General features: G+C 44.9%; 1 protein-coding gene across 1 annotated transcript in view; it reads right to left on the bottom strand.

The window, feature by feature from the left end:
* Positions 1–27,938, bottom strand: part of tgfbr1b (transforming growth factor, beta receptor 1 b) — a 69,401-nt gene that overhangs the window by 11,826 nt on the left and 29,637 nt on the right. Inside the window, exons 2-8 of the mRNA XM_084102083.1 lie at positions 24,152–24,397; positions 19,357–19,593; positions 9,341–9,571; positions 8,950–9,117; positions 5,418–5,574; positions 3,185–3,309; positions 2,598–2,728 (exon numbers count right to left, since the gene is read on the bottom strand). Coding sequence (XP_083958209.1) covers positions 2,598–2,728; positions 3,185–3,309; positions 5,418–5,574; positions 8,950–9,117; positions 9,341–9,571; positions 19,357–19,593; positions 24,152–24,397 — 1,295 coding nt within the window. The remainder of the gene's footprint in view (positions 1–2,597; positions 2,729–3,184; positions 3,310–5,417; positions 5,575–8,949; positions 9,118–9,340; positions 9,572–19,356; positions 19,594–24,151; positions 24,398–27,938) is intronic.

Genomic DNA, 27,938 nt, shown 5'->3' with positions numbered 1-27,938 from the left:
AACGCATGCTAGAAACACACGCTAGAAACACACGCTAGAAATGCCTAGAAACACACGCTAGAAATGCCTAGAAACACACGCTAGAAACGCATGCTAGAAATGCCTAGAAACACACGCTAGAAACGCATGCTAGAAACACGCTAGAAATGCCTAGAAACACATGCTAGAAACGCATGCTAGAAATACACGCTAGAAACACGCTAGAAACGCATGCTAGAAACACACGCTAGAAACACACGCTAGAAACACACGCTAGAAACGCATGCTAGAAACACACGCTAGAAACGCACGCTAGAAAAGCACGCTAGAAACGCCTAGAAACACACGCTAGAAACGCATGCTAGAAACACACGCTAGAAACGCACGCTAGAAACGCACGCTAGAAACGCACACTAGAAACACGCTAGAAATACACGCTAGAAACACACGCTAGAAACACACGCTAGAAACACACGCTAGAAACGCATGCTAGAAACGCACGCTAGAAACGCACGCTAGAAACACACGCTAGAAACGCACGCTAGAAACGCCTAGAAACACACGCTAGAAACACACGCTAGAAACGCCTAGAAACACACGCTAGAAACACACGCTAGAAACGCATGCTAGAAACACACGCTAGAAACGCACGCTAGAAATGCCTAGAAACACACGCTAGAAACACACGCTAGAAATGCCTAGAAACACACGCTAGAAACGCATGCTAGAAATGCCTAGAAACACACGCTAGAAACGCATGCTAGAAACACGCTAGAAATGCCTAGAAACACATGCTAGAAACGCATGCTAGAAATACACGCTAGAAACGCACGCTAGAAACGCCTAGAAACACACGTTAGAAACGCATGCTAGAAACACACGCTAGAAACACACGCTAGAAATGCCTAGAAACACACGCTAGAAATGCCTAGAAACACACGCTAGAAACGCATGCTAGAAATGCCTAGAAACACACGCTAGAAACGCATGCTAGAAACACGCTAGAAACACACGCTAGAAACACGCTAGAAACACACACTAGAAACACGCTGGAAACGCCTAGAAACACACGCTAGAAACACACGCTAGAAACGCCTAGAAACACACGCTAGAAATGCCTAGAAACACACGCTAGAAACACGCTGGAAACGCCTAGAAACACACGCTAGAAACACACGCTAGAAACGCCTAGAAACACACGCTAGAAACGCCTAGAAACACACGCTAGAAACACGCTGGGAACGCCTAGAAACGCACGCTAGAAACACGCTAGAAACGCCTAGAAACACATGCTAGAAACACACGCTAGAAACGCCTAGAAACACACGCTAGAAACACACGCTAGAAACACACGCTAGAAACGCCTAGAAACACACGCTAGAAACGCCTAGAAACACACGCTAGAAACACACGCTAGAAACACACGCTAGAAACGCCTAGAAACACACGCTAGAAACGCCTAGAAACACACGCTAGAAACACACGCTAGAAACACACGCTAGAAACGCCTAGAAACACACGCTAGAAACGCCTAGAAACACACGCTAGAAACACACGCTAGAAACACACGCTAGAAACGCCTAGAAACACACGCTAGAAACGCCTAGAAACACACGCTAGAAACACGCTGGGAACGCCTAGAAACGCACGCTAGAAACACGCTAGAAACGCCTAGAAACACATGCTAGAAACACACGCTAGAAACGCCTAGAAACACACGCTAGAAACACACGCTAGAAACACACGCTAGAAACGCCTAGAAACACACGCTAGCAACACACGCTAGAAACACGCTGAAAACACACGCTAGAAACACGCTGGAAACGCCTAGAAACACACACTAGAAACACACGCTAGAAACACGCTGGAAACGCCTAGAAACACACTAGAAACGCCTAGAAACACACTAGAAACGCACGCTAGAAACACACTAGAAACGCACGCTAGAAACACACGCTAGAAACACACGTTTTATCTTCCGCAGTGTCGAGACCTTCAGGCGATGTTTGAGTTTGCGCTGCCAGTGAAAGCCAAACTAAAAGCGTGTGTGAAATGCCCAATACAAATAGACTTGACAGGCCATACCATAATAACAAGCACAAACTGTGTTACACAGAATTTGATGTGCGAGCGATACGGTATCAGGCCTATTATAGTCACATTTTTACTGTGGTAAAGTAGGAGAAACGCTGTAGGACAGATTAAAAACGGAAGGAAGAAACGTTTCTCAGATTTCTGTCATCCTGGATAATCTAATGGAGTCGTGTCACTTCCCCAGTAATGAAGCGGACAGGAGCGATGAAACCCGAGCCGGGCCGGTTCTCCAGCGGATCCCGTGGGATTGTGGGATTTCAGCGGGAGATCTGTGTGTGCGCTGATGAAATCACTTCATTGATCCACACGGGGAATGAAACGGGTTCGAGAACGAGAGGATGTTTTGGACTGTCAACTTCCTTTTTATACATGATTTATGATTATTAGGTTTTGCCCATAAACCAAAAATATGTATTCAATAATTTTTTGTTACATTTATTTTATTTTTGAAACAATACATTCTCCCTTATAAAAATATATGTATTGTAAATTTGTGTGTGTGTGTGTGTGTGTGTGTGTGTCACCTCGCAGCTCTGCCACCGGTTGGGAATGTTGGGTCTCAGCTTCTGTTCACACACGACTCTCCTCATCTCCTCCACCGACGGGTCCGACTGGACCAGGTCGTGGTACGGCAGCTGGTAGTCCTCGTGAATGCCTGCGCAAACGTGTGTGTGACGACAAATCAGTCTACAAACCACAGACGACACAACACAACACACACAATCCTCGATCTGTCGGACGGGAATGAAGAAACTCTGGGAACATATACTGTATTTAAGCAGCAAAACTGAAACGGTTATCAGTGTTATTAGTTTTTAATTCTCTTCCGTGAGCACTTAACCTCTCAAAAAATAAAATAAAATAAAAAAATGATTTCCTTCTCCTCTAACCCTCGCTTGTCTGGCTTACGCTCCTCTGAGCAACGCCTGGACTGTGTATCTGAGCACTTCTTGTGTTTGCCTCTTCATGACGACTGCTGGCTTTAGTCCTCAAGTCGCTTTGGATGAAGGCGTCTGCTAAACGACTGACTGACGTATTAAAGCGCATTAAAGCGTATATAAGCACATTAAAGCGTGTCTGCTTTCATCTGAACACTAGCGCTGGAGAATACCTCCGATTGAACACCTGCTGGCGATCTCCCAGAACACCAGACCCATGGCGTAGATGTCGGCCCGCTTGAACGACTCGAAGTGCTTCATGTTTATGGAGTCGTCCAGCACTTCTGGGGCCATATACCTGTGAACGACACCGGAGAACAGCGCTTTAATATCTGATCAAGCAACGTCATAATCCAAACATTTATGCCCCTATGAAACAAAAACAAGGTCTTTCTCGAGGTTGACTGTCATTTTTTTACCAAGGGATGAAAGAAACACCTGAAAAGGAGAGAAACCAGACGCTTTCAAGGCAGTGTGAAAATAAATCAATATAGAATTAAAGTGAAATTAAACAGAGCACAGAAGCCTGACCTTCACAGCGCTGGTGCCTCTGCTCGTACGCAATCATACAGGAAATATTGATTTTAAACTTGATACTTAAAACAATTTTAGTATGTTCAAAATATTCTGCAATTTAAAAATAAAATGGATAAAAACAGGAAAATAAAAACAACTTTTCTCTAGCAGCCTCAAATTGACAATATAATGTATTTTTACTACAAAAACAAGTGCATACCAAAGTAATGAAATGCATAAAAATGTATTAAATAATATACAATAATCAATTAAAACAATAAATAAAACAAAAAATGCTTTTACATTTATTTGTGTACTTATACACAAATACTTTTTCTTACACTATAATATTGACTGTAAATGATGCATATTCCATGCAGTACATGTTGTTAATTAATTACTCAGTCTTTAAATCTATAATTACACTGTAACAGGGACACCTTAAAATAAAGTGTAGGCAAAGAGGTTTATAAAACGACACAGATTACTCTCAACAGCGTAACAGCAGAGAAGCTGCATTAAAACAGTGCTAGCTAGCGGTTAGCTGAGAGAGCTAACAGAGGTCGAGTGTTTTAACGGGCTGATATCAAACTGGGACAGGGAATATTGTGTTATTGTGGAATAAAGTTTCCTGATCCTGGTTAATATACGAGAGTAGTGAGGCGGAGTCGCTGCGTTACCCATGATGCTAACGCTGTTGACCTCTGAGACGCTCACACTCGGCTCACGCTAGTCTGTCGACTTCATTATATCGCCAGGGCAAAAGGTTTTAGTAAACCGAGAGATCGTTCCTTTCCAATGCGTTAATTCAGTTTAATGCAATTACAGCGGATGAATCATGAAATGTCCACACACACACACACACACACACACACACACACACACACACACACACACACACACACACACACACACCAGGACTGGCAGAATGGCTGAAAAGCTCAATTAGAATTTCTTTCTTAAATATTAGCAAAATTCGAATTATATTCTAATTCTAAAGGCAATACTTCATGTTAGAGGATAAAAGTGCTGTATTGTCTCCTGTGTCCACAAGAGGGCGCAAGCGAGCGCAATAAGCAAATATAAACCAAAGCATCGCATCTTTTATTGAAATGAAATGACATTCACTTTTTAAAGTGCATTAACTTTTGAAACAATTGTTCTTAAATAAAATATAATTTCCTTAATGTGCATGCAAGGACAACTGAGAAAACACACTTAAACACACAGCGTAATGAACACAGTTTTTGTATTTGAATGTGCCGTTTTGTTTTTTCGACGAATATTCGAAATGTGAATAGTACAGCCCTAGAACACACTCTGCTGAGATGATAAGACAGGGCAGAGCACTTCGATTTGAGTTGAGTAATAAACAACCTAAAAGTCTTTAATAAAACATTAAAGAAAGATGACTTAGCAAACGCACCGAACCTGAAGCTAACACACAAGCGCTCGCTGTGAGCCTGAGCTGAGGAGACACACACCGCCTAAAGTTTAGGATCGGGGAGATTTGAAATGTTTCTAAAAGAGTCTCTTCTGCTCACCAAAGCTGCGTTTATCTGATTAAAAACAAGTTTTTTTTTTAAGTTTCCTCTGTGAATATACAGTAAAGTGTAATTTATTCCTGTGATCAAAGCTGATGTTCAGCATCATTACTCCAGTCTTCAGTGTCACATGATCCTTCAGAAATCACTCTAATATGATGATTTGATGATCAAGAAACATTTATGATTATTATCAAGTAAACCAGCTTTGGTGAGCAGAAGAGATTAAAAATCTTACCGATCCAAAACTTTTGACTGGTGTACCTTCTTCATTTCACTGCTTGGGTTTTAATGCATTGTGGGTAGACAATGAGCCGAAGAGTGAAAGAGTGATGGGAGAACGCACCGTTTGGTTCCCACTCTGTGATTGGGCGCGATGTCGATGGTGTCGGTGGCGGAGTCATGGCGGACGGCCAATCCCAGGTCTGCGATGCAACACGTGCCGTTCTTCTTCACCAGGATGTTCTTGGACTTCAGATCCCTGTGGGCGATAGCAGGCTTTCCTGGAAGCAAACGCAGGAACACCAGATTACAGGCGGAAGAGAAGAGTGCCATCCTTCACCTTCACAAGTGAGAGAACTTTAATGAAATCTGAGAGATTTTTATCAAAGCACAACTTTCAAGATCGTAAAGTGAATGGAGCGGTTCAGTCCGAGTCTCCGGAAGAGCCACGACTGCTTAATGTGACGAACAGATTTAATTCACAGATGAAGTCTGATCAGGAACAGATCTAGAGCTCATGAGATCAACCGAAGCTCAGGCCCGTTCTCACGCGTCACGCCTCTTTATTTGTGTTTCAGATGACGACGGAATTTACATTTTTGTCTTTTTCAGTTTTGTTTTGTTGATCACTTTGCCTGTGTTAATACTAACTGCATAACATTTGGCACAGGTGTGTATTTTTATTGTAAAATTACTATTTCACCGCCATTTCCTTTAAAAAATCTATTTTGCACTAGGAACACACAATAGTTCCTCTCAGCGCCTTTTGGACACAAATGTCCCCATTGAAACCCATTTTTAATGCTATTTTTAATCCCAGGGCAATTTAACTATAAAATGATGCAATCTTTGTTAAGAGGCTTTCATTCTGTTGGCAAGGCTTAAACATTTACATTTTTACTATTTTTTACCAGATGGTGCCATTTTTTCAGGTTTGGCCTATAAAGCAAAAACTCGCTTTATTCCTGTTTTCTGCTTCGGCATATTATAGAGCCAACTGGATAAATTATGCAAGGATAATTGTGTGTGTGTGTTGGTATGGATGTCAGAGTGTGGTTGGTATGTGTGTAAAAAAAAAAAAAAATGCAGCCATAGTGAAATATTAAAATGTAAATCAGCTGTTTTCTATGTGAATATATAGTAGAGTGTAATTTATTGCTGTGATCAAAGCTGAATTCTGATGCTGTACCATGGTAATACCCTGTTGTTTGACACTTCAGCATTACCACAGTATACCGGCAGAACATGAGCTGAATATTACTTATGGTCAGGGTTTGAAAATGAATATATAATTCATTGCCTCATAATACATTACTTGCATAAACAGATGAAAGCTTGTTTATAGCTGTAATAGTATAATAGTGCGAGCTGAACTGATCTCCAAGAGCTTGCCTGTGACTCTCTTATAGAGTCTCATTTAACGGAGCATTATGTCTCAATTATACCAGTGTAATAAAGCTGCCACGCCGGTGAATGAAGCTGGCCTTAACAACAAACAACTCGCAAAACCCCATCAACTACTCTCAACTGTGACGAAGACGTCGACATCAAGCAGAAACGCTGCGATCCTGGACTTCAAGAGGCAGACGTTTACTCAAAGTACTATTTTTATATGTAATTTAAATGAACAGAAGCTCGCTGGAGCCACTGGTGTCTCGATGAGCTGAAGGGCTGATGGAGTCACACTCAAATCTCTCTTCATTCCTCCAACACCAGCTCAGTGTTTCTGTCAGCGGCTGATATCCATTCATTCCTTACAACAGAACTAGACGAGGAAAGTTTGATGTTAGCTGAAAGTTTGAAAAGACTTTTAAAAGATTTTACTTGAAGTCAATAAAATGCTGTTAACATATTCTTACATGTCTCTAGCCTGATTTAACGTGTTGCTAACATGTTTTAACATGTTGCTAGCCTGATTTAACGTGTTGCTAACATGTTTTAACATGTTGCTAGCCTGATTTAACGTGTTGCTAGCCTGATTTAACGTGTTGCTAACATGTTTTAACATGTTGCTAGTCTGATTTAACGTGTTGCTAACATGTTTTAACATGTTGCTAGCCTGATTTAACGTGTTGCTAACATTGCTAGCCTGATTTACCGTGTTGCTAACATGTTTTAATATTTTGCTAGTCTGATTTAACGTGTTTTGCTAACATGTTTTAACATGTTGCTAGCCTGATTTAACGTGTTAACATGTTTATATGTTTTAACGTTGCTAGCCTGATTTAACACGTTATTATTTACATGCTTTAGCATGTTTCTAGCCTGATTGAACGCATTGTTAATGATTATAACATGGTTTAAAACATTGATATCATGTTTTTACATGTTCCTAGCCTGATTTAACGCGTTATTTACATGCTTTAGCATGTTTCTAGCCTGATTTAATGCATTGTTAACGATTATAACATGGTTTAAAATATTGATATCATGTATTAATGTTGCTAGCCTGATTTAAGGCGTTATTAACATGCTTTAACATGTCTCTAGCCTGATTTAACGCGTTAACATGATTATAACATGGTTTAGCACATTGATATCATGTTTTTACATGTTGCTAGCCTGATTTAACGCCTTAACATGCACAGGTGAACGCAGGTGAACACAGATGAGGGTGAGCACAGGTGAACACAGGTGAGGGTGAGCACAGGTGACCACAGGTGAGGGTGAGCACTGGTGAACACAGGTGAGGGTGAGCACAGGTGACCACAGGTGAGGGTGAACACAGGTGAGGGTGAGCACTGGTATACACAGGTGAACACAGGTGAGGGTGAGCACAGGTGAACACAGGTGAGGGTGAACACAGGTGACCACAGGTGAGGGTGAACACAGGTGACCACAGGTGAGGGTGAGCACAGGTGACCACAGGTGAGGGTGAGCACAGGTGACCACAGGTGAGGGTGAACACAGGTGAGGGTGAGCACTGGTATACACAGGTGAACACAGGTGAGGGTGGACACAGGTGAACACAGGTGAGGGTGAGCACAGGTGAACACAGGTGAGGGTGAACACAGGTGAGGGTGAGCACTGGTATACACAGGTGAACACAGGTGAGGGTGAGCACAGGTGAACACAGGTGAGGGTGAACACAGGTGAACACAGGTGAGGGTGAACACAGGTGAACACAGGTGAGGGTGAGCACAGGTGAGGGTGAGCACAGGTGAACACAGGTGAGGGTGAGCACAGGTGAGCAAAGGTGAGGGTGAGCAGAGGTGAACATAGGTGAGGGTGAACACAGGTGAGCAAAGGTGAGGGTGAACACAGGTGAACACAGGTGAGGGTGAGCACAGGTGAGGGTGAGCACAGGTGAACACAGGTGAGGGTGAGCACAGGTGAGCAAAGGTGAGGGTGAGCAGAGGTGAACATAGGTGAGGGTGAGCACAGGTGAGCAAAGGTGAGGGTGAACACAGGTGAACACAGGTGAGGGTGAGCACAGGTGAGGGTGAGCACAGGTGAACACAGGTGAGCACAGGTGAACACAGGTGAACACAGGTGAGGGTGAACACAGGTGAGGGTGAGCACAGGTGAACACAGGTGAACACAGGTGAGCACAGGTGAACACAGGTGAACACAGGTGAGGGTGAACACAGGTGAACACAGGTGAGGGTGAGCACAGGTGAGGGTGAGCACAGGTGAACACAGGTGAGCACAGGTACCTTGCGTGCCCACGATCTCCATGTGCAGGTGTGCCAGGCCGCTGGCGGTGGACAGAGACAGCTTGATCATGCCCTCCACCGTCACCGTGTAGCGGTTCAGGTAGTCGAACAGCGAGCCGTGCTCATGGTAGTCCGACACAAGCCACAGCTGCGTCCAGGTGCCGTTATCTGACCGGGAGAAAACACAGATTACATCAGCAAACACAGGAGTCATCCACTCATCCCAGCATGCATCAGTGCCATCCACACATCCCAGCCTGGAAGACAGTAGACACACACACACGCACACACACACACACGCACACACACACACACACACACACACACACACACACACACATGCACCAGTGCCATCATCAACACATCCCAGCATGCATCAGCGCTCCCTGACCCTTGTTGTCTGCGGCGATGAAGCCCAGTATGTTCTCGTGGCGCAGCATGACGGTCTGGTAGATCTCGGCCTCCCGGAACCAGGAGCGCTCCTCCCTGGAGGAGAAGATCTTCACAGCCACCTCCTCGCCCCTCCACTTGCCCCGCCACACCTCCCCGAACCGGCCCTTCCCGATGCTCTCCTGCAGGATGATGGTGCGCGCGATCGTCCTCTGCACCAGCAGCGGCAGGCCTGGGGGACACGGGACACGTTTACTTCACAGTCACACGGGTTCTCTTTTTCATTCACCGGACAATTTGGCTACTTATTGGACATTAAGAGCTTCTACTAGCCCAAAAAAATTAAATAAAGAAAAGAAATTAACCAGATTAACCACGTCACAGCTGTATATCTATATCTATATATATATACACACACTGTATATACTGTATTATAAAATTTGGATTTCATGCATTAATTTCTTATTCAAACTAAATCTCCTCCCTCCCTCTTTCATCCTCATCACCAAAAATATGTTTAAGTACAATTTTAGTATCAATACAGTACAAAGAACATAAAAAAATGTAGGATGTTGGAAAATAATGTATTTTCTGTTAACCAAATGCTTTTTAATCTTCGATATTGTATACAAACACACACACACACACACACAAAAACAAACAAACAAACACACATACACACACACACACACACACCAGCGGCTCAGAAACATCTGAAACCATGAGAAGGACTGGGAGAATGTGTGGGCCGTCCGTTTCAGTTACACACACACACACATCCAATACACACACACACACATCCAAACACTGATTCCAGTTACACACACACACACACACACACACACCAGCAGCTCAGAAACATCTGAAACCATGAGAAGGACTGGGAGAATGTGTGGGCCGTCCGTTTCAGTTACACACACACACACACATCCAATACACACACACACACACATCCAAACACTGATTCTAGTTACACACACACACACATCTGACCACCGATTCCAGTTACACACACACACACACATCTGACCACTGATTCCAGTTACACACACACACACACACACATCTGACCACTGATTCCAGTTACACACACACACACACACATCTGACCACCGATTCCAGTTACACACACACACATCCAAACACTGATTCCAGTTATACACACACACACACACACACACACACACACATCCAAACACTGCAGTTACACACACACATCCAAACACTGATTCCAGTTATACACACACACACACACACACACATCTGACCACCGATTCCAGTTACACACACACACACATCCAAACACTGATTCCAGTTATACACACACACACACACACACACACACACATCTGACCACCGATTCCAGTTACACACACACACATCCAAACACTGATGAATCTGCTGAAGAGCGAGACGGTCAGGCAGACAGACGGAGAACACACAGGGGTGTGACTCACACACAAGGTTATGTCACGTCACACACACTCTCACACACACACAGACGAGTGGCGCCACATCGAGACCCAGTCAAACTACGTGTCCCAGACACCAGACGTGCATTAAGAAATCACACAACTGGGAGTAAACAGGAAAAGAGAGGCCTTATATGTGTGTGAAGTGTGTAGTTTGTGTGATGTGCACTGTAACACACTCAGGAGGACGCTTCACACCATTTAAACTCCAACTAGCATTTTGCTTCTTAAATGCTGTCTAATTAAAAGTCAAATTAGCTTTTTTAGATAGTAATCTTTCATCAGAATATTGGTTTGCCAATGAAATGTCTTCCCTATCCATTAAAGGGGACATATCATGAAAATCTGACTTTTCCCATGTGTCAGTGCTATAATCGGTGCTTCTACCAACACGGACAACGTGAAAAGTAAAACCCAGTAACTGTGTTCTGGTGAGTCTTTCTCTGCAAGCGTGTCAAAAATAAGCCGGTCAGATTTCGCTCTCCTTCTGACGTATGAAGAGGATCTTATTATAATATTCCCGGCCCTTAATCTGCACGTTTACACACACCAGCCGACATTTGGTTCCGCGAGCGACAGCAGAGACCAGTTCTAACGCACTGATGAAGATCCAGCAAAGCCTGAAGCTGTTCTGTGGTTGAGCTCAGACGAGCACTGAACACTATTGACCAGAACATGTCACCGCTGTCTTATAAAGACCTCAGGAACTGTGGACACTTGTGGAGAAGTTAAACATGATGATGAGATGATCAGTGTAACTCCACAACAACTACAGAAATGTCTCCACTAACATTCAGAAGCTCTTCCTGAGTCTCTCCGTAAGGCTGCACTCGCTCCTGGTGATTCTGGGATTCTGGATGAGGGAGATTGGCCTGTTCTGTTATTGCCGGAGTTTCTGAAGCTCGTGTAAAGACTCCGCCCTCTTCTGGACGGAGGCGGAGCTAAAGCTCATTTGCATTTAAAGGGACACACACAAAAATGGCGGGTTTTTGATCACCCACAAAAAGGGGCAAATTTGACAAGCTATAATAAATGATCTGGGGGGGAATTTTGAGCTGAAATTTCACAGACACATTCTGGGGACACCTTAGATTTATATTACATCTTGTGAAAAGGGACATACTATGTCACCTTTAATAAGTTGGATAGATTATGAAATAAATTGCTCATAATGGCCAGTGCTCAGAAGTATCCCTGCATACAGTATGTGGTTTGCAGTCTCTGATGTATGAGCACTGGTCGCCCTGTTATAATCTTCAGTGTAATGACCGTTGTAAATCCCATCGGAGCTGCAGAACCTGGATCAATGAATTTGATGCTTATCTCCTCTGGCCGGCTCCCATTTTCCCTGCTTAAACTGTTACAACTCTTTCAGAAGATGTTCATGTAGAGGCAGAATCTTGTTTAGAATGAAATATTTTTTGAGTTTGAATTTATTATTGATTAACTTCTTTACAGCAACTTTGGAATGTGCATTACACTGTGAGCTGATCTGGTAAGAAAACATCAAATGTAGTGGATAACCTTCACTGTAGTAATGCAGATGCTCAGTAAAAGAAAAGGGGCAAAATATGTCACCATTAAAGGGATAGTTCAGCCAAAAGTGTAAATTCTCCCATCAATTACTCCCTCAAGTCGTTCTAAACCCATTAGACTTTGTCCATCTTCGAAACACAAACAAGGATATTTTAATGAAACCTGAGAGATTTCTGTCCATGCATCCAAAATGTTCACAATCACAATGACGTTTGTTCTCTTGCATCACACTAGCGTTTACCATATTTGATGAGCTCCGTGTGTGTGTGTGTGTCGATCTGTGTTTAAAGTCTGAATCAAATCTGTTTATCATATAAAGCATGTGTGTCTCTTCAGAAGAGATTAAACTACTTGATTCATATTACTTTGGCACTTCAGAAACTTTCAATGGACTGACAAAAAGAATATTAAAAATATCTTACTCTGTGCTTGACGAAGAACACAAATCATGGGTTTGGAACGACGTGAGGGCGAGTAATTACAGGACTTTCATGTGAACTATTCCTTAGAATCAAGAGTGTTTTCCGGCTGTTGCCTGTAAAGTGAGAGTCTATTAGCTCGACTGTCTCGGTGCGCAGAAACACCTTTAAAGATTGAAAAGATCGACAAAAGAGAAAACTGTGGAAAGGCAAAGCTCTTTCAGGATGTGTTTCAGGATTGCATGATGTCTGGACACGGGAAGGTTCAAGGCTCTTGAACAAACATTCTTCCAGTAACATTAACTGAGCGATCAGCGTTATCTGGTCTTTAATAACATCCTCAAAGCCTTAGCGCAAAATATTTTTCTTAAAAGTTTTAGATTGTCTAACATTTTTTAAATATATTATATAATTTTTCCCATAATGTTTGCAGAATGATAAAACGTAATGTTTTGAACGTTGGGAAGAAGCATATACATTCTTCGAGCATATTTATGTTAGCTGTCCTTCACTAGACATAAGAAAGAGTCAGGGAAGGCTGGGATATCTGGGAATGTGTGTGTGTGTGTGTGTGTGTGTGTGTGTGTGTGTGGACCTTCGCTCCAGTTCCCATGTGTCTGATAAGGCGGAGGCGTGAGCATTTCACACTACTTTCGTGTGCGAGTAGTTCCACCGATAACCAAGTGCTGGAACAATCGGTTATTGGAACAATAGCGACAGTTCTTCCGTGTTCCGGCTGAGAAGGGTGTGTGTCGTTATACAGCACGAGAGCGCCCTCTACCGGCGAACACCATTACTGACGCCTCGTGGAGTTTGTTTTGACACGCGAGTCTGCACAGCGCCGGACACTTCAGATGCGCATTTAAGATTTATTTGGTGTCAACAGAGTTATTTACTATTTATGGCCAGCACTTTGGTCCATTCTAATGGTTTTAAAGGTGCTGTATAAATAAAAGTTGAGTAAACGGTATGTATACAGTAGAGCTGTCAAATACAAATTTGAATTTCAAAAATTTGTTGAATTTATTTTAAATTTAACCGTGCATTCAAATTTCTGGTGTGTCGAGAGGCGCGCGAGACATGATGATGTCGTTAATGACGCGGTTTGTTTGTTAGCTTATCCAGTACAGCGCAGTTGTTGATGTGAAAAATGGCGGGAAAAGGTTCTTCATTCTGACGAAACCCTCTCAGTCTGAGGCAACGACACACTTGACCTTCACCTGCACATCGGTCAGAGCTGAGTGTGTGTGTGTGAGTGTGTGTTTCACCAGCTGGAAACACTGTCAACAGAAAGCGCTCAGCGTGTGAGTGTGTGTGTGTGAGTGTGTGAGAGTGTGAAAGCGCTCAGATCAAGAGCGTCTGGTGTTTTTAAAGAACAATATGTAGATGTAGAGAGTAGAAGTGAGTGTTTCTGAGTGCCAGTTTGCTGTTGTGTGTTCATGTAGTTCATTACGCTGTGTGTTAAAGTGTGTTTTCTCAGGTTACTGATGCACAAACACAGTTTTATGCACTATTCTAACTTAATTTTCCTTGCATGCACATTAAAGAAATTGTATTTTATTTAAGAACAATTGTTTCAAAAGTTAATGCACTTTAAAAAGTGAATGTCATTTCATTTCAATAAAAGATGCGATGCTTGATTTGGTTTATATTTGCTTATTGCGCTCGCTTGCGCCCTCTTGTGGACACAGGAGACAATACAGTATTTTTATCCTCTAACATTAAATATTGCCTTTAGAATTCGAATATAATTAGAATTTTGCTAATATTTAAGAAAAAAATTCGAATTTAGCTTTTCAGCCATTTTGACAGCTCTGGTGTACAGTACATGTTTTCACATCTTTATAAAGTAATCTGTTAACTAGACGCTGCATTAGTGGAGAACAGCAGTATGTTTGCCGCTAACATTACTAGAACCTCAAACGGTTAAAGTCCGGCCCAAATGTTTAATGTCACGATTGTTACCATCTATTTTAATTGGTTTATATCCAGCTGGTCGTTTCTATGCATTCGTTATCCAGCGAAGTGGCATATTTAAAGCTGGAGATGCGAGATGATGATAATGTTCTGCAGCCGACAGAAACGTAAATCAGAAACTCTTCCGATTTCAGCTCTTTTCTATTGTCATTGTAATACATTATTTGTGATTTTGATTAGATAATCATCAAGTGCTATAAAATACAAGCAAATAAAGTGTGAGAGAAATATACATATGTGTCTAAATTCAATGCTCTGGCCTTTGTGTAGATGATTAAAGATGGACACTGTACAATAAGGGTCCATCTGTAACATTAACTAAGGTTATTAACTAAAGTTAATAGAAATGGTTCATTTGTTGATTTCAAAATGTACTAAAGCTCTAGTGAAAAGACTTGATAACACAAATGATCATGTCGCCAAAAATGTGAATGAGCGGCTGTTATTATGTTTGTTCAGACCAGCAAGAACACCCAGTGCAGTCAATGTGACAGATTTTCTTTTTTTTCTTTTTTTCCAAATAAGATTTGCGCTTTTGGTGAATAATACAGTAAGAATTCAAAACCAGTTCTCTTGTATTTTATGATGAAAAAAATCTAAACCAATCTTTTCTTCTCTGTGACAGACGGATGTCAGAAACTGAAAATTGCTCCAGAGTAACCGCTGTATTTCTGCTCTTCTAGAAGCCAGAGAGTGAATTTACATCATCACTCTTTTTACACACTGGTCTGAACAGACAAAATCATGTCGAACATTCGTGTCAGTGTGAACAGGCCTTTACCCTGTTTTTAACTTTCTTGATGACGTGCCAATAAAATAATTGGCGCTTTACAGTCGACACACAGTGTTTAATCCTGCCGGAGAAACACAACGGAACAAAGGGAAGGAGAGAGGGATGATCCACGAGCCAGACAACAAAGAAAACAGCAGACGTGCAGACGTAAACACACACACACAAAGAACGCAGGTGTTTAGAAAGATTAACAGGTAATTATATGAAGGGTGAAGTGTAAATGAAGCCAGAATAACCGGAATCACAGGAAGAGTTTCGTATGAATCAGATCTGGGCGTAAAAGCAGGACTTGACAACCGAGAACACACTACCAGACACACACGGCATCGTCCCGCGCACTAAGAGCAGAGCTGTTATTGCTAAACAAAACTGTTCAAAATCAGGTCTGTTCATTGAAATAAAGCTGTTATAAAATTTAAAAATAAACTCCTTACTAAAACTGCAATTAAAATAAAGCTAAATATATGAAAAAATATAGAATTATAAAACACTAATAAAATGACAAAAGCACATAAAAAAACCTAAAATTAAAATGAATTAAAATATCAATGAATAATATATTAGTATATAAATAATGCTAAAATAACAGTTTGTTGTTCCCTTTCACAGGTCTCTCAACACTGCGAATCTCACAATGGGAAAACCTGTGGTGTGGACGAATCTCTGAAGCCCTTATACCATCACGCCAATTTGATTGGCCAATAGCGCTTAGCACCACCCTAAGCATACGTCACGTGTGCTTCATATTAGTGCTGAGCGCTACTCCTCAGATTTTACTCCTTCAGGAAGCGGATCTTCTGTTGCCCGTAGGAAAGCGTGTTTGCCGTGTTCTTTGCTGTAATTCAGAGCAGTTTCACCACTCCTCTCAAGCGGACATGATGAGTTTCCAGAAATGCATCGAAACCCCGTCATTTTCATTCGCGATGATTTGCGGCCTACTCCACAAGCTCGTGATGCGACTTCTTCCGGTTGTGTCCCGTTCGACGATGACGTTTTGTCTCTGGCGGCCTCTGACTCTGAGGAGCTTATAGGCGAGTGTGTGGCTCTCTCCCTCTGAGCGCACTTCTCCGTCGTACGGCGAGCTGTTAGACGTGGGCACTCGTGCCGGCTCAAAGGCCCAGTCGAAGCTGGACGATCGCTATTTGACTAGCCGCGCCCCAGCCCCGTAGGCCTCTACCTTTCTTCCAAGGCCTCCACCACGAGGTTTCGAAGTCTTGGAAGCAGCCTTTTTCGGCACAAATTTCTTTGGCTCACTCTTACTGACATCAAAGAAAGAGACAAGACCTTCCTGTTAGATGCCACGATGTCCAGCGACGGTCTATCTGGCGAGTCTGTGACTGCTGTGGTAGAGAAGTTGAGCAGCGAAACAACAATCTGCTGTTTCCCGCAAGCTTATTCCATGCAGGCCAAGGGAGAGCGAGCTTCCATCACCTATGGAGCACAGCGAAGCGACCCATCACCTATGGAGCCCCCACGCAGAGACCCTAGGACACGTCCACCGCTTCGTTCACGACGCAGACGGATAGACCTGGGTCCGACAGCCAAGACCTCTTGACCCCCGGCCCCCAGAAGTAGTTCCTGATTCCTTCGCTCGTCTATCCCTCCATCGGAGAGATTACCGTTCCGCCACAAATTGCGTCTCGGGCGGTTTCGGACGAGGCTCCCTCGACGAGCAGCACTCCAGACACTCCGCGCACTCACGCCTCCGGAGTTCCGGGAAAAGCCCTAGGGTCACGGGCGCGCGGCCCGTATATATGACGCCGTTCAAAACCCCAACGTTCGACGCGGTGGGCCAGCCCGATCGGGCGATGAGACTGTTCCCTGTTGTAGAGGTTTCCGCCTTTACGTGCTTGGGAACCCTACGCAGGGCCAGTCTATGACTACCGCAGTCACTCCACTCGTGCTTCCCGTTTCTGCAGACGCCAAGGGCTCTCTGCAATCAGCGAATGTACTGACAGCTGCAGAGTGCTGGGCCGCGTAGCAGCGCCTGCCTGAAGTCTCGCAATGGGTGTTACGCCCCATTCGACACGGTTACACCATCCAATTCAGGAAAGGCCCACCTCCTACCAGCAGGGGGTTTTGGAGGCTTTTTCCCCTCCTGATTCGGAGACTGGGAGTGATGCACGGCCTCTCGGCCTCTGCCCGGTCTACGTCTATGTCGACCGCTCAGCCCAGTGGCGTAGATTGGAGCAATTGTTTGTGTGTTTTGGTGGTAAAAACAGAGGGGCTGCCGTCACCAAACAGAGAATGTCTCATGGGGTGATTGAGGCCATCTCAGCGGCTTATGAGGCGCCTGGTTTGGCTTCGCCTCTAGGTGTGCGTGCCCATTCCACTAGAGGAATGGCTTCTTCTCAAGCTCTTTTTAGTCAAGTCAAGTCACATTTATTTATATAGCGCTTTTTACAATACAGATTGTTTCAAAGCAGCTTTACAGAGATAACAGGAAAATAATACAACAAAGTTTGTTTCCAGAAGAAAATAGTGTCACAGTCCAGCTTAAGTAAGTTCAGTAATGTTTCATTTTTATTGTAAAAAAGTTATTAATTTAGTTCATACTTATTTACTGCTGGGCTTAAAAGAAATGAATGTGTTGTGCCATTGTCAATCCACTGATGTTCATCCTAACAAACTCTTCCTGGAAATTTTTTAATATATATATTTAGCCGCTCTGGAGAAAACCGTGATGTCATCGTTCAGCTCAGTTTAGTTCTCATATAATGGTGTCAATGCAGGCAGATCAATATTATTGTTGAATATTAAATTAAATGTTAAATTTAATGTCCCCAACTAAGCAAGCCAAAAGCCAATGGCAACAAAGGTGGAAAAGGCGACAGTGGCAAGGAACCAAAACTCCATCAGTGACAGAATGGAGAAATAAACCTTGGGAGAACCCAGACTCAGTCGCTCAGTTCTCCTCTGGCCAACGAACGGACTGTGTATGATTATGATTCAGGCAGCATTACAGGTCAGAAGTCAGATTGGATTGGAACAATCAGAATATTAAAGAATATTGAAGATCGGAGTCACGCCGGTATGGAGACGGGTTTGTTGAGGATCACAGGGAACGATGAGGCCTTCACAGGGAGAGTCTAGATGACACGATCTCTGCTGACACCTCCGGGATGCGCTGCGGTCGTGTCTAGGCGCAGCTCCTCCATCTGATCTGATCTTTAGGGGCTCTTCTTTGGAGGATATTTGTGTTGCGGTAGGATGGTCCTCTCCGAACACTTTTATCAAGTTCCCTTCCCAGACTTGAACAGTGCTTCCTTCGTCATGGAATCTGAGGAATAGCGCTCAGCACACTAATATGAAGCACACGTGACGTTTTCTTAGGGTGGTGCTAAGCGCTATTGACCAATCTAATTGGCGTGATGGTATAAGGGCTTCAGACATTCGTCCACACCACAGGTGTTCCCATTGTGAGATTCGCAGTGTCTCGTTCCCTACTCAGGGAACAAAGGTTACATACGTAACCGAGACATTTCTCTGTCGCATCGGTGCTCATGCAACCACATAACAAAACAACTACAACTTAAACTAAAGTTAAAATGAAAAATATTAATAAATACTATAATAATATATAAATAATACAATTAAAAAAAAATCAGTCACATCTGTGAGCATGGAAGCACATAACAAAACTACTACAACTTAAAATGACAATGAAAAATATGAATACTGTAATGGTTAATAAATCATACTAAAATAAGAGTTTGTTGTTTTCTGTAGTGCCAGTGCTCATGTCATCTTTGAGTGTGTGAGTGTGTGTGTGTGTGTATGTGTGTGTGTGTGTGTGTGTGAGTGAGTGAGCGAGACTCACCCGAGCCCGAGCCGGATGTGGTCATGTCGTAGATGAGGTCTTTGAGTGTGGTTCCCACAGTGATGAAGGGATGGTCCATGGTCGGGTCCTCCTCGTTCGGCACACGGTGGTGGAGAACCGAGCGACTGTGGCAGATGTAGAACACGGTGACCATGAGGAAACACACCACACACACCGGACCTGCGATCAGCGCCGCGAACGCCACGGGCCCCAGAGCCACCGGCTTCTGTGTCGGCACTGTGTGTGTGTGTGAGAGAGAGAGAGAGAGAGAGAGAGAGAGAGAGAGAGAGTCAGGTCAACAACATTACAGCAGTCAAGGCCTTTACAACACATTAGATATCAGTATTATATAATTATGTACAGTGAGGCTAAAATCACATATATTGAACTCAAAATCTTGCATACAAAAAAACAAGAAAATGGAAAGAACATGACAATGTTAATTAGCTTTTTTTAGATTGTTTTCTTTGTTTTTAAGCAATGTTGCATTCTAGGTGGTTCTTCCTTTTTCTATTTTGAATATTATATTTATTGTAGTCTTTTTCATTTTGATACCCAGACAAATGAACAGGACAATCACAGGATGGATTGATGGAACTAAAGTCCGAATCATCAGTTTTGAAAGTAACAGTGTTATACTGCATAAAACAATGATTCTCCAGCTGTAAGTTCTTGTAATAGTGTTGTCAGATCTTGTGTTGATTATTGACTGTATCGAGTGTGTGTGTAATGCGTTTCTGCCAGACTGCGTGTCTGGATTGAAGTAAACATGAGTCATGCTCGATTCTGCATGCTTAACATATTATCTGAAACCTAGTAACACTTATTTCATTTTTAAATGAAGGCGTTCCCGCAGACGCCTGTCTAGACTTCAGACAGACCCATTCCAGGGAAATCACAAGCTCCCGTAAACAGCAAACACACACCCCGTGATTCATCCCAAGTGGATATCCATGACATCCATGAAGACAAGTTAATTAGGAGAAAATGGAATACGTGAGAAATCTGCACACAGACGGAAGGCCGAGGACAGAAAATAAAGGTTGAAACAGAAGTTGATCCCGACAAGCGGGAAGAGGCAGAGAACGAGTTCCCGAGAACTTCACTCCGTTTACAGGAGTCTGTGGTCGAGGAGAGCAGGACTCTTCAACATTCCTCAACCACAGGAAATGATTCAATCACACGCAAGCTGCATGTGTGTGTGTGTGTGTGTGTGTGTGAGAGAAAACACACGCCAGCTGCATATGTGTGTGTGTGTGTGTGTGAGAGAGAAAACACACGCCAGCTGCATGTGTGTGTGTGTGTGTGTGTGTGAGAAAACACACGCCAGCTGCATGTGCGTGTGTGTGTGAGAGAAAACACACGCCAGCTGCATGTGTGTGTGTGAGAGAAAACACACGCCAGCTGCATGTGTGTGTGTGTGTGTGTGAGAGAAAACACACGCCAGCTGCATGTGTGTGTGTGAGAAAACACACGCCAGCTGCATGTCTGTGTGTGTGAGAGAAAACACACGCCAGCTGCATGTCTGTGTGTGTGAGAGAAAACACACGCCAGCTGCATGTCTGTGTGTGTGAGAGAAAACACACGCCAGCTGCATGTGTGTGTGTGTGTGTGTGTGAGAGAAAACACACGCCAGCTGCATGTCTGTGTGTGTGAGAGAAAACACACGCCAGCTGCGTGTGTGTGTGTGAGAAAACGTCTCGGGTTACGACTGTAACCCTTGTTCCCCGAGAAGGGAACGAGACACTGCGTCGTCGTCGTGACGACACTCTGGGGAACGCCCTTAGCGTAGCGCGTCTGAAGCATGAATGAAATCCATCCAATCCTGATTGGTGCTGCGTCATGACGTAGTAGATGACGGCATACCCGGAAGATACAAAGGGACGCCGGCACAAACACACGTTAGCTCTTGTGCGATGAAGCAAGCGCTCTGCCCGTGATAGGTGTGGCGACGAGACGCAGTGTCTTATTCCCTTCTCGGGGAACAAGGGTTACAGTCGTAACCCGTGACGTCGCACTGCGTCATCGTCGTGACGACACTCTGGGGAACATAATGCCCACTATGCCACACCGTAATCACGCCCGCCCTAGTGTGAAGCTGGGAGACCAGGCACACTTAGGACGCGAGCACTCTGGCGCCAGGCGTCACAGGGAGTTGCAGACTGTAGAAACGTATGAAGGTGTGCGGGGTGGCCCACCTGGCCGCTTCGCAGATCTCCTGAAGCGAGACGCCAGAAAGGAGGGCCACCGAGGAGGCCATGCCCCTGGTGGAATGAGCCCTCACGGTCATAGGTGAAGGCAAATTGCGCACCTGATAAGCCGTGGCTATAGCCTGGACAATCCAATTGCTGATTGTCTGTTAGATGCAGGCAGCCCTTTCTTGGGTGGACCAAAGCACTGAGAAGACTTCTCCAAGTACACTCTTAGGGCTCTGACTGGGCAGAGCAGGTGAAGTCTCCCCTCTTCCGCCGTCACGTGACATGGAAGGATGGATATATGGAAGTATGCGTCCTTCAGATCTATCGTGACGAACCAGTCCTCGAACTGGATCTGACTCACGATGGCTGGAATTGTGAGCATCTTGAACCTGAATCTCCTCAGAGAACGTGTCAAGTGCCTGAGATCTATTATTGGACGCAACCCCCCATCCTTCTTGGGAACTATGAAGTACCGGCTGTAGAACCCGGACTCCCTGTCTGGCAGAGGAACACGTTCTATGGCCTCCTTGACCAACAGGGATTGAACTTCCTGTTCAATCCCCCGAACCTGCTCTGGGCCGACCACAGTCCAGACCACCCCGTTGAACTTCAGGGGAGGAAAGCTGAAGTGCAGTCTGTAACCCAGCTCTACAGTACGCAGGGCCCACGCAGATATATTCGGAAGGCATGACCATGCACCGAGATAATCTACTAAGGGAACCAGCCTCTCGAGGCTGGCCTCGGGTGTCAACCGAGCCTCGTTCCCGACCCCCTGAAGTGGCTGACCGGCAGGGAGCAGTCGAGAATGATTTTCGGTGTGTGGACGCGTTCGCTGCCCAGCCGCAGGTCTTTCTAGAGGCGGCTGGAGCGGTGTGCGTGCGCGGGAAATCAGTGTGGCCTGAAGCGTACTGGACGGCGGGAACACAGCACTGATTTCCCGAGAGCTCCGGGGGGGGACAGCTCTCAGCTGTCCGGCCGCAGCTAGGACCGCTTGGCGGAAGCCTTCTTTGCCTGAAGGACGGTCCTCAGATCGACCTTAGGCTCAGAAGGCTTGCCGCGAGAGCGCCGCCTCCTTTGCCAGGCTCCCTCGGGAGGGGCGTGGGAGGCGCCACGGGGGGGACAGCCATTTTCGTCTCGTTTTCGATACCCTGAAGCGGAGGACCGGCAGGGAAAAATCGAATTATTTTGCTCATCATTTTAATTCCTCAGAATTAAATGCAGCCGAAAACACTGGGGTGAAACAGGGTCTGGATGGTAGGCTGAATTAAAATATCTAACTTCTCAAAGTCAGATAATATTCCATCATTTTAATTCCATAGAATTAAATGCAGCCATAATCATCAGACAATACTGTTTAATATTTATTTATACGGTTTCGTAATCTACACGCTGCCTCGGCAAACGCGAGATTCGAACCGTCACAATATATTTGGCTTTCATCCCTCGAGAAGAAGGTCAACAGGTGCGAGGTTGAAACATCCGACAGCGCACGGCTTTTTTCTATGCACGCGCACCGAGATATTTCTCAATGAACACTGCCAGCACCCTCAGGAGCTGACTGTGAATGCCTCGCACCCAAACAGTATTATTTCACAGATTGCGTGTGTCCCCTTTTTATCAGACTCGTAATCTACGCGCTGCCTCGGCAAACGCGAGATTCGAGTCGTTCACAATTACATTTGACTTTCATCTCTCGAGAAGAAAGTCAACGGGCGCGAGCTGAAACACCCGAAACGCACGGCTGTGTGCGTCGAGATATTTCTCAGTGAACACAGCCAGCACCCTCAGGAGCTCACACCCACACAGAATCTTTATTGCAGAGTAGCCCCGTAATCTGCACGCTGCCTCGGCAAACGTGAGATCCGAGCCACTAGATTCTATATTGTATATGCAGACGTTATTTGGGACAAACAACACTAAATAGGACAGACAGTTTCACACAGAGCGCTTGCTGAAGAGCAAAGAGCTAACGTGTGTTTGTGCCGGCGTCCCTTTGTATCTTCCGGGTATGCCGTCATCTACTACGTCATGACGCAGCACCAATCAGGATTGGATGGATTTCATTCATGCTTCAGACGCGCTACGCTAAGGGCATTCCCCAGAGTGTCGTCACGACGACGACGCGGTACGAGTTCCCTCGAAGGGGAACACACGCCAGCTGCATGTGTGTGTGTGTGTGTGTGTGTGTGTGAGAAAACACACACCAGCTACGTGTGTGTGTGTGTGTGTGTGAGAAAACACACGTTAGCTGCATGTGTGTGTGTGAGAAAACACACGTTAGCTGCATGTGTGTGTGTGAGAAAACACACGTTAGCTGCATGTGTGTGTGTGAGAAAACACACGTTAGCTGCATGTGTGTGTGTGAGAAAACACACATTAGTTGCATGTGTGTGTGTATGTGTGTGTGTGTGTGTGTGAGAAAACACATGGAAGTCTGTGAACATTAAAACATCACACATCAAAAAATTTGGACAGTTAACACTCCAAAACACTTATTGTGAGCTGATGGCGCGACTGACCAATCAGAATCCAGCATCCACAGAGCCGTGACGGACCGCAGTAAATGCTGAGTTCTGTAGCAGACGAGCGAGTGTTACCTGGGAATGCGCTGAGGTCGGGGTTCTTGTTGCACCAGTCGGTGTCGCAGCACATGGGGAAGATGCCGGTGTCGTCTTTGGTGGAGGGCGCGCACACGAAGGGCCGGTCGCGCGGGATTAGCTCGGTGTCGCTAATGCACCAGCTCTGCTGAGTGGTGACGCTCCCCTGACGCGTGATGGACACGTAGCACAGCCCGTCCGTCGCACACGTGTGGTTCGGGCACCGGTGGCAGTAGCACTGCAGGCCTGAGGACACACACACACACACACACATGAGGACAAACACTTCATTTAAAACTAAAGCTGATGAGATGAACATCTTTACACAACGGTTACGATGAAATGTCAGAAAGACATCAAATGTGTCCTTGCGTTCAAATGGAGTTAAAAACAGAACAGCTGATTGGCCGAAATGTGGCTTTTCACAACAACAACAAAAAAATTGATTATCAATTCATTTGCAATTTTTTAAGAATAATTATTAATCTTACCAAAACAATAATAATTTAATAATAAATTATGAATTATTATTAATCAAATAAGTTTGAAATCAATGTGACCAAGTACAGATCTTCATATATCACACTGGATAGCACCATTTATTGAACAATCACTTAATACAGAATATATATATCAGGGATGCAGGATATATGGGCCACCATATCGCTATCAGCCGATGTATGTTGAGTTTTAATGTTATCGTTATCGGCCAAATAAGAACATTTGTCCGATATATTGAAGTCAGTAATTAATGTATTATTTCCTTGAGCTGAGACACTTCAGATGCGACTGTTCATCATGATGGATTAAAATTGCTTGAAATATGATTGGAATCACTTCAAATGTTTCCCACAATGCATCAGAGATGTTTCAAATAACACACCCACACACACAGACACACACACACACACCCACCCACCCACACACCCACACACACACACACACACACACACAAACACACACACACAGACACACACACACACAGACACACACACAAACACACAGACACACACCAACACACACAGACACACACACACACACAGACACACACACAGCCGTGAGACACCAGTAATATCAGCCCACTGACAAGGTCACTGTGAGAAACTGTGGAGGTGGAAGGAAACACACGAGACGAGGACTGGAGGAAAACAAGCTCACAGTCCAGACCGCTCTCACACACACACACACACACACACACACACACACACACAAGGGCATGACTGTACCAGCTTATATCTTGGTTTCGGTTCAATAAAAAAAGATATAGATATTAATATTTAATAGAATAATAATAATTATTAGTATTGATGTTTGTTATTAAATTACATTACTTTAAATATATTACATTAGATTTTATTAATGCAACTGTAACGGAACGACTCAGACAGACGGTGACAATTCAACAGAATGAGTTTATTAAAGCACAGCGAGAACAACGGAAGCAGAGAGTGGTCAGTCGTACAGTTCAAAGATGACAGAAACACTGATGACTGTGCAGATGATGGGGGATCGTGGACAGGAGTGTGTGTGAGAACACACACCTCGAGCTGACTCAGGAGAGAACACACGGAACACCGGGAGAAGAGAGGAGAGAGGGATGAAGAGAGAGGGATGAAGAGAGGAGAGAGGGATGAAGAGAGGAGAGAGGGATGAAGAAGAGAGGAGAGAGGGATGAAGAGAGAGGAGAGAGGGATGAAGAGAGAGGAGAGAGGGATAAAGAGAGAGGGATGAAGAGAGGAGAGAGGGATGAAGAGAGAGGAGAGAGGGATGAAGAGAGGAGAGAGGGATGAAGAGATGAAGAGAGAGGGATGAAGAGAGAGGAGAGAGGGATGAAGAGAGAGGAGAGAGGGATGAAGAGAGGAGAGAGAGGGATGAAGAGAGAGGAGAGAGGGATGAAGAGATGAAGAGAGAGGGATGAAGAGAGGAGAGAGGGATGAAGAGAGAGGAGAGGGATGAAGAGAGAGGAGAGAGGGATGAAGAGAGGAGAGAGGGATGAAGAGAGAGGAGAGAGGGATGAAGAGAGAGAGAGGGATGAAGAGAGAGGAGAGAGGGATGAAGAGAGAGGAGAGAGGGATGAAGAGAGGAGAGAGGGATGAAGAGAGAGGAGAGGGATGAAGAGAGAGGAGAGGGATGAAGAGAGAGGAGAGGGATGAAGAGAGAGGAGAGAGGGATGAAGAGAGGAGAGAGGGATGAAGAGAGAGGAGAGAGGGATAAAGAGAGAGGAGAGAGGGATGAAGAGAGAGGGATGAAGAGAGAGGAGAGAGGGATGAAGAAGAGAGGAGAGAGGGATGAAGAGAGGAGAGAGGGATGAAGAGAGAGGAGAGAGAGGGATGAAGAGAGAGGGATGAAGAGAGGAGAGAGGGATGAAGAGAGGAGAGAGGGATGAAGAGAGGAGAGAGGGATGAAGAGAGAGGAGAGGGATGAAGAGAGGAGAGAGGGATGAAGAGAGGAGAGAGGGATGAAGAGATGAAGAGAGAGGGATGAAGAGAGGAGAGAGGGATGAAGAGAGAGGAGAGGGATGAAGAGAGGAGAGAGGGATGAAGAGAGGAGAGAGGGATGAAGAGAGGAGAGAGGGATGAAGAGAGAGGAGAGAGGGATGAAGAGAGAGGGATGAAGAGAGGAGAGAGGGATGAAGAGAGGAGAGAGGGATGAAGAGAGGAGAGAGGGATGAAGAGAGAGGAGAGGGATGAAGAGAGGAGAGAGGGATGAAGAGAGAGGAGAGAGGGATGAAGAGAGGAGAGAGGGATGAAGAGAGGAGAGAGGGATGAAGAGATGAAGAGAGAGGGATGAAGAGAGGAGAGAGGGATGAAGAGAGAGGAGAGAGGGATGAAGAGAGGAGAGAGGGATGAAGAGAGAGGAGAGAGGGATGAAGAGAGGAGAGAGGGATGAAGAGAGGAGAGAGGGATGAAGAGAGGAGAGGGATGAAGAGAGAGGAGAGAGGGATGAAGAGAGAGGAGAGAGGGATGAAGAGAGAGGAGAGGAGAGAGGGATGAAGAGAGAGGAGAGAGGGATGAAGAGAGGAGAGAGGGATAAAGAGAGGAGAGAGGGATGAAGAGAGGAGAGAGGGATGAAGAGAGGAGAGGGATGAAGAGAGAGGAGAGAGGGATGAAGAGAGAGGAGAGAGGGATAAAGAGAGGAGAGAGGGATGAAGAGAGGAGAGAGGGATGAAGAGAGGAGAGGGATGAAGAGAGAGGAGAGGGATGAAGAGAGAGGAGAGAGGGATGAAGAGAGAGGAGAGAGGGATGAAGAGATGAAGAGAGAGGGATGAAGAGAGGAGAGAGGGATGAAGAGAGAGGAGAGGGATGAAGAGAGGAGAGAGGGATGAAGAGAGAGGAGAGAGGGATGAAGAGAGAGGAGAGAGGGATGAAGAGAGGAGAGAGGGATAAAGAGAGGAGAGAGGGATGAAGAGATGAAGAGAGAGGGATGAAGAGAGGAGAGAGGGATAAAGAGAGGAGAGAGGGATGAAGAGAGGAGAGAGGGATGAAGAGAGGAGAGGAGAGGGATGAAGAGAGAGGAGAGAGGGATGAAGAGAGAGGAGAGAGGGATGAAGAGAGGAGAGAGGGATGAAGAGAGAGGAGAGAGGGATGAAGAGAGAGGAGAGAGGGATAAGAGAGAGGGATGAAGAGAGAGGAGAGAGGGATGAAGAAGAGAGGAGAGGGATGAAGAGAGAGGAGAGGGATGAAGAGAGAGGAGAGAGGGATGAAGAGAGGAGAGAGGGATGAAGAGAGAGGAGAGAGGGATGAAGAGAGGAGAGAGGGATGAAGAGAGAAGAGAGGGATGAAGAGAG

The sequence above is a fragment of the Abramis brama genome (assembly GCF_963993115.1).
Source record: "Abramis brama genome assembly, chromosome: 24".
Classification (NCBI taxonomy): domain Eukaryota; kingdom Metazoa; phylum Chordata; class Actinopteri; order Cypriniformes; family Leuciscidae; genus Abramis; species Abramis brama.
This window is presented reverse-complemented; position numbering and strand designations above follow the sequence as displayed.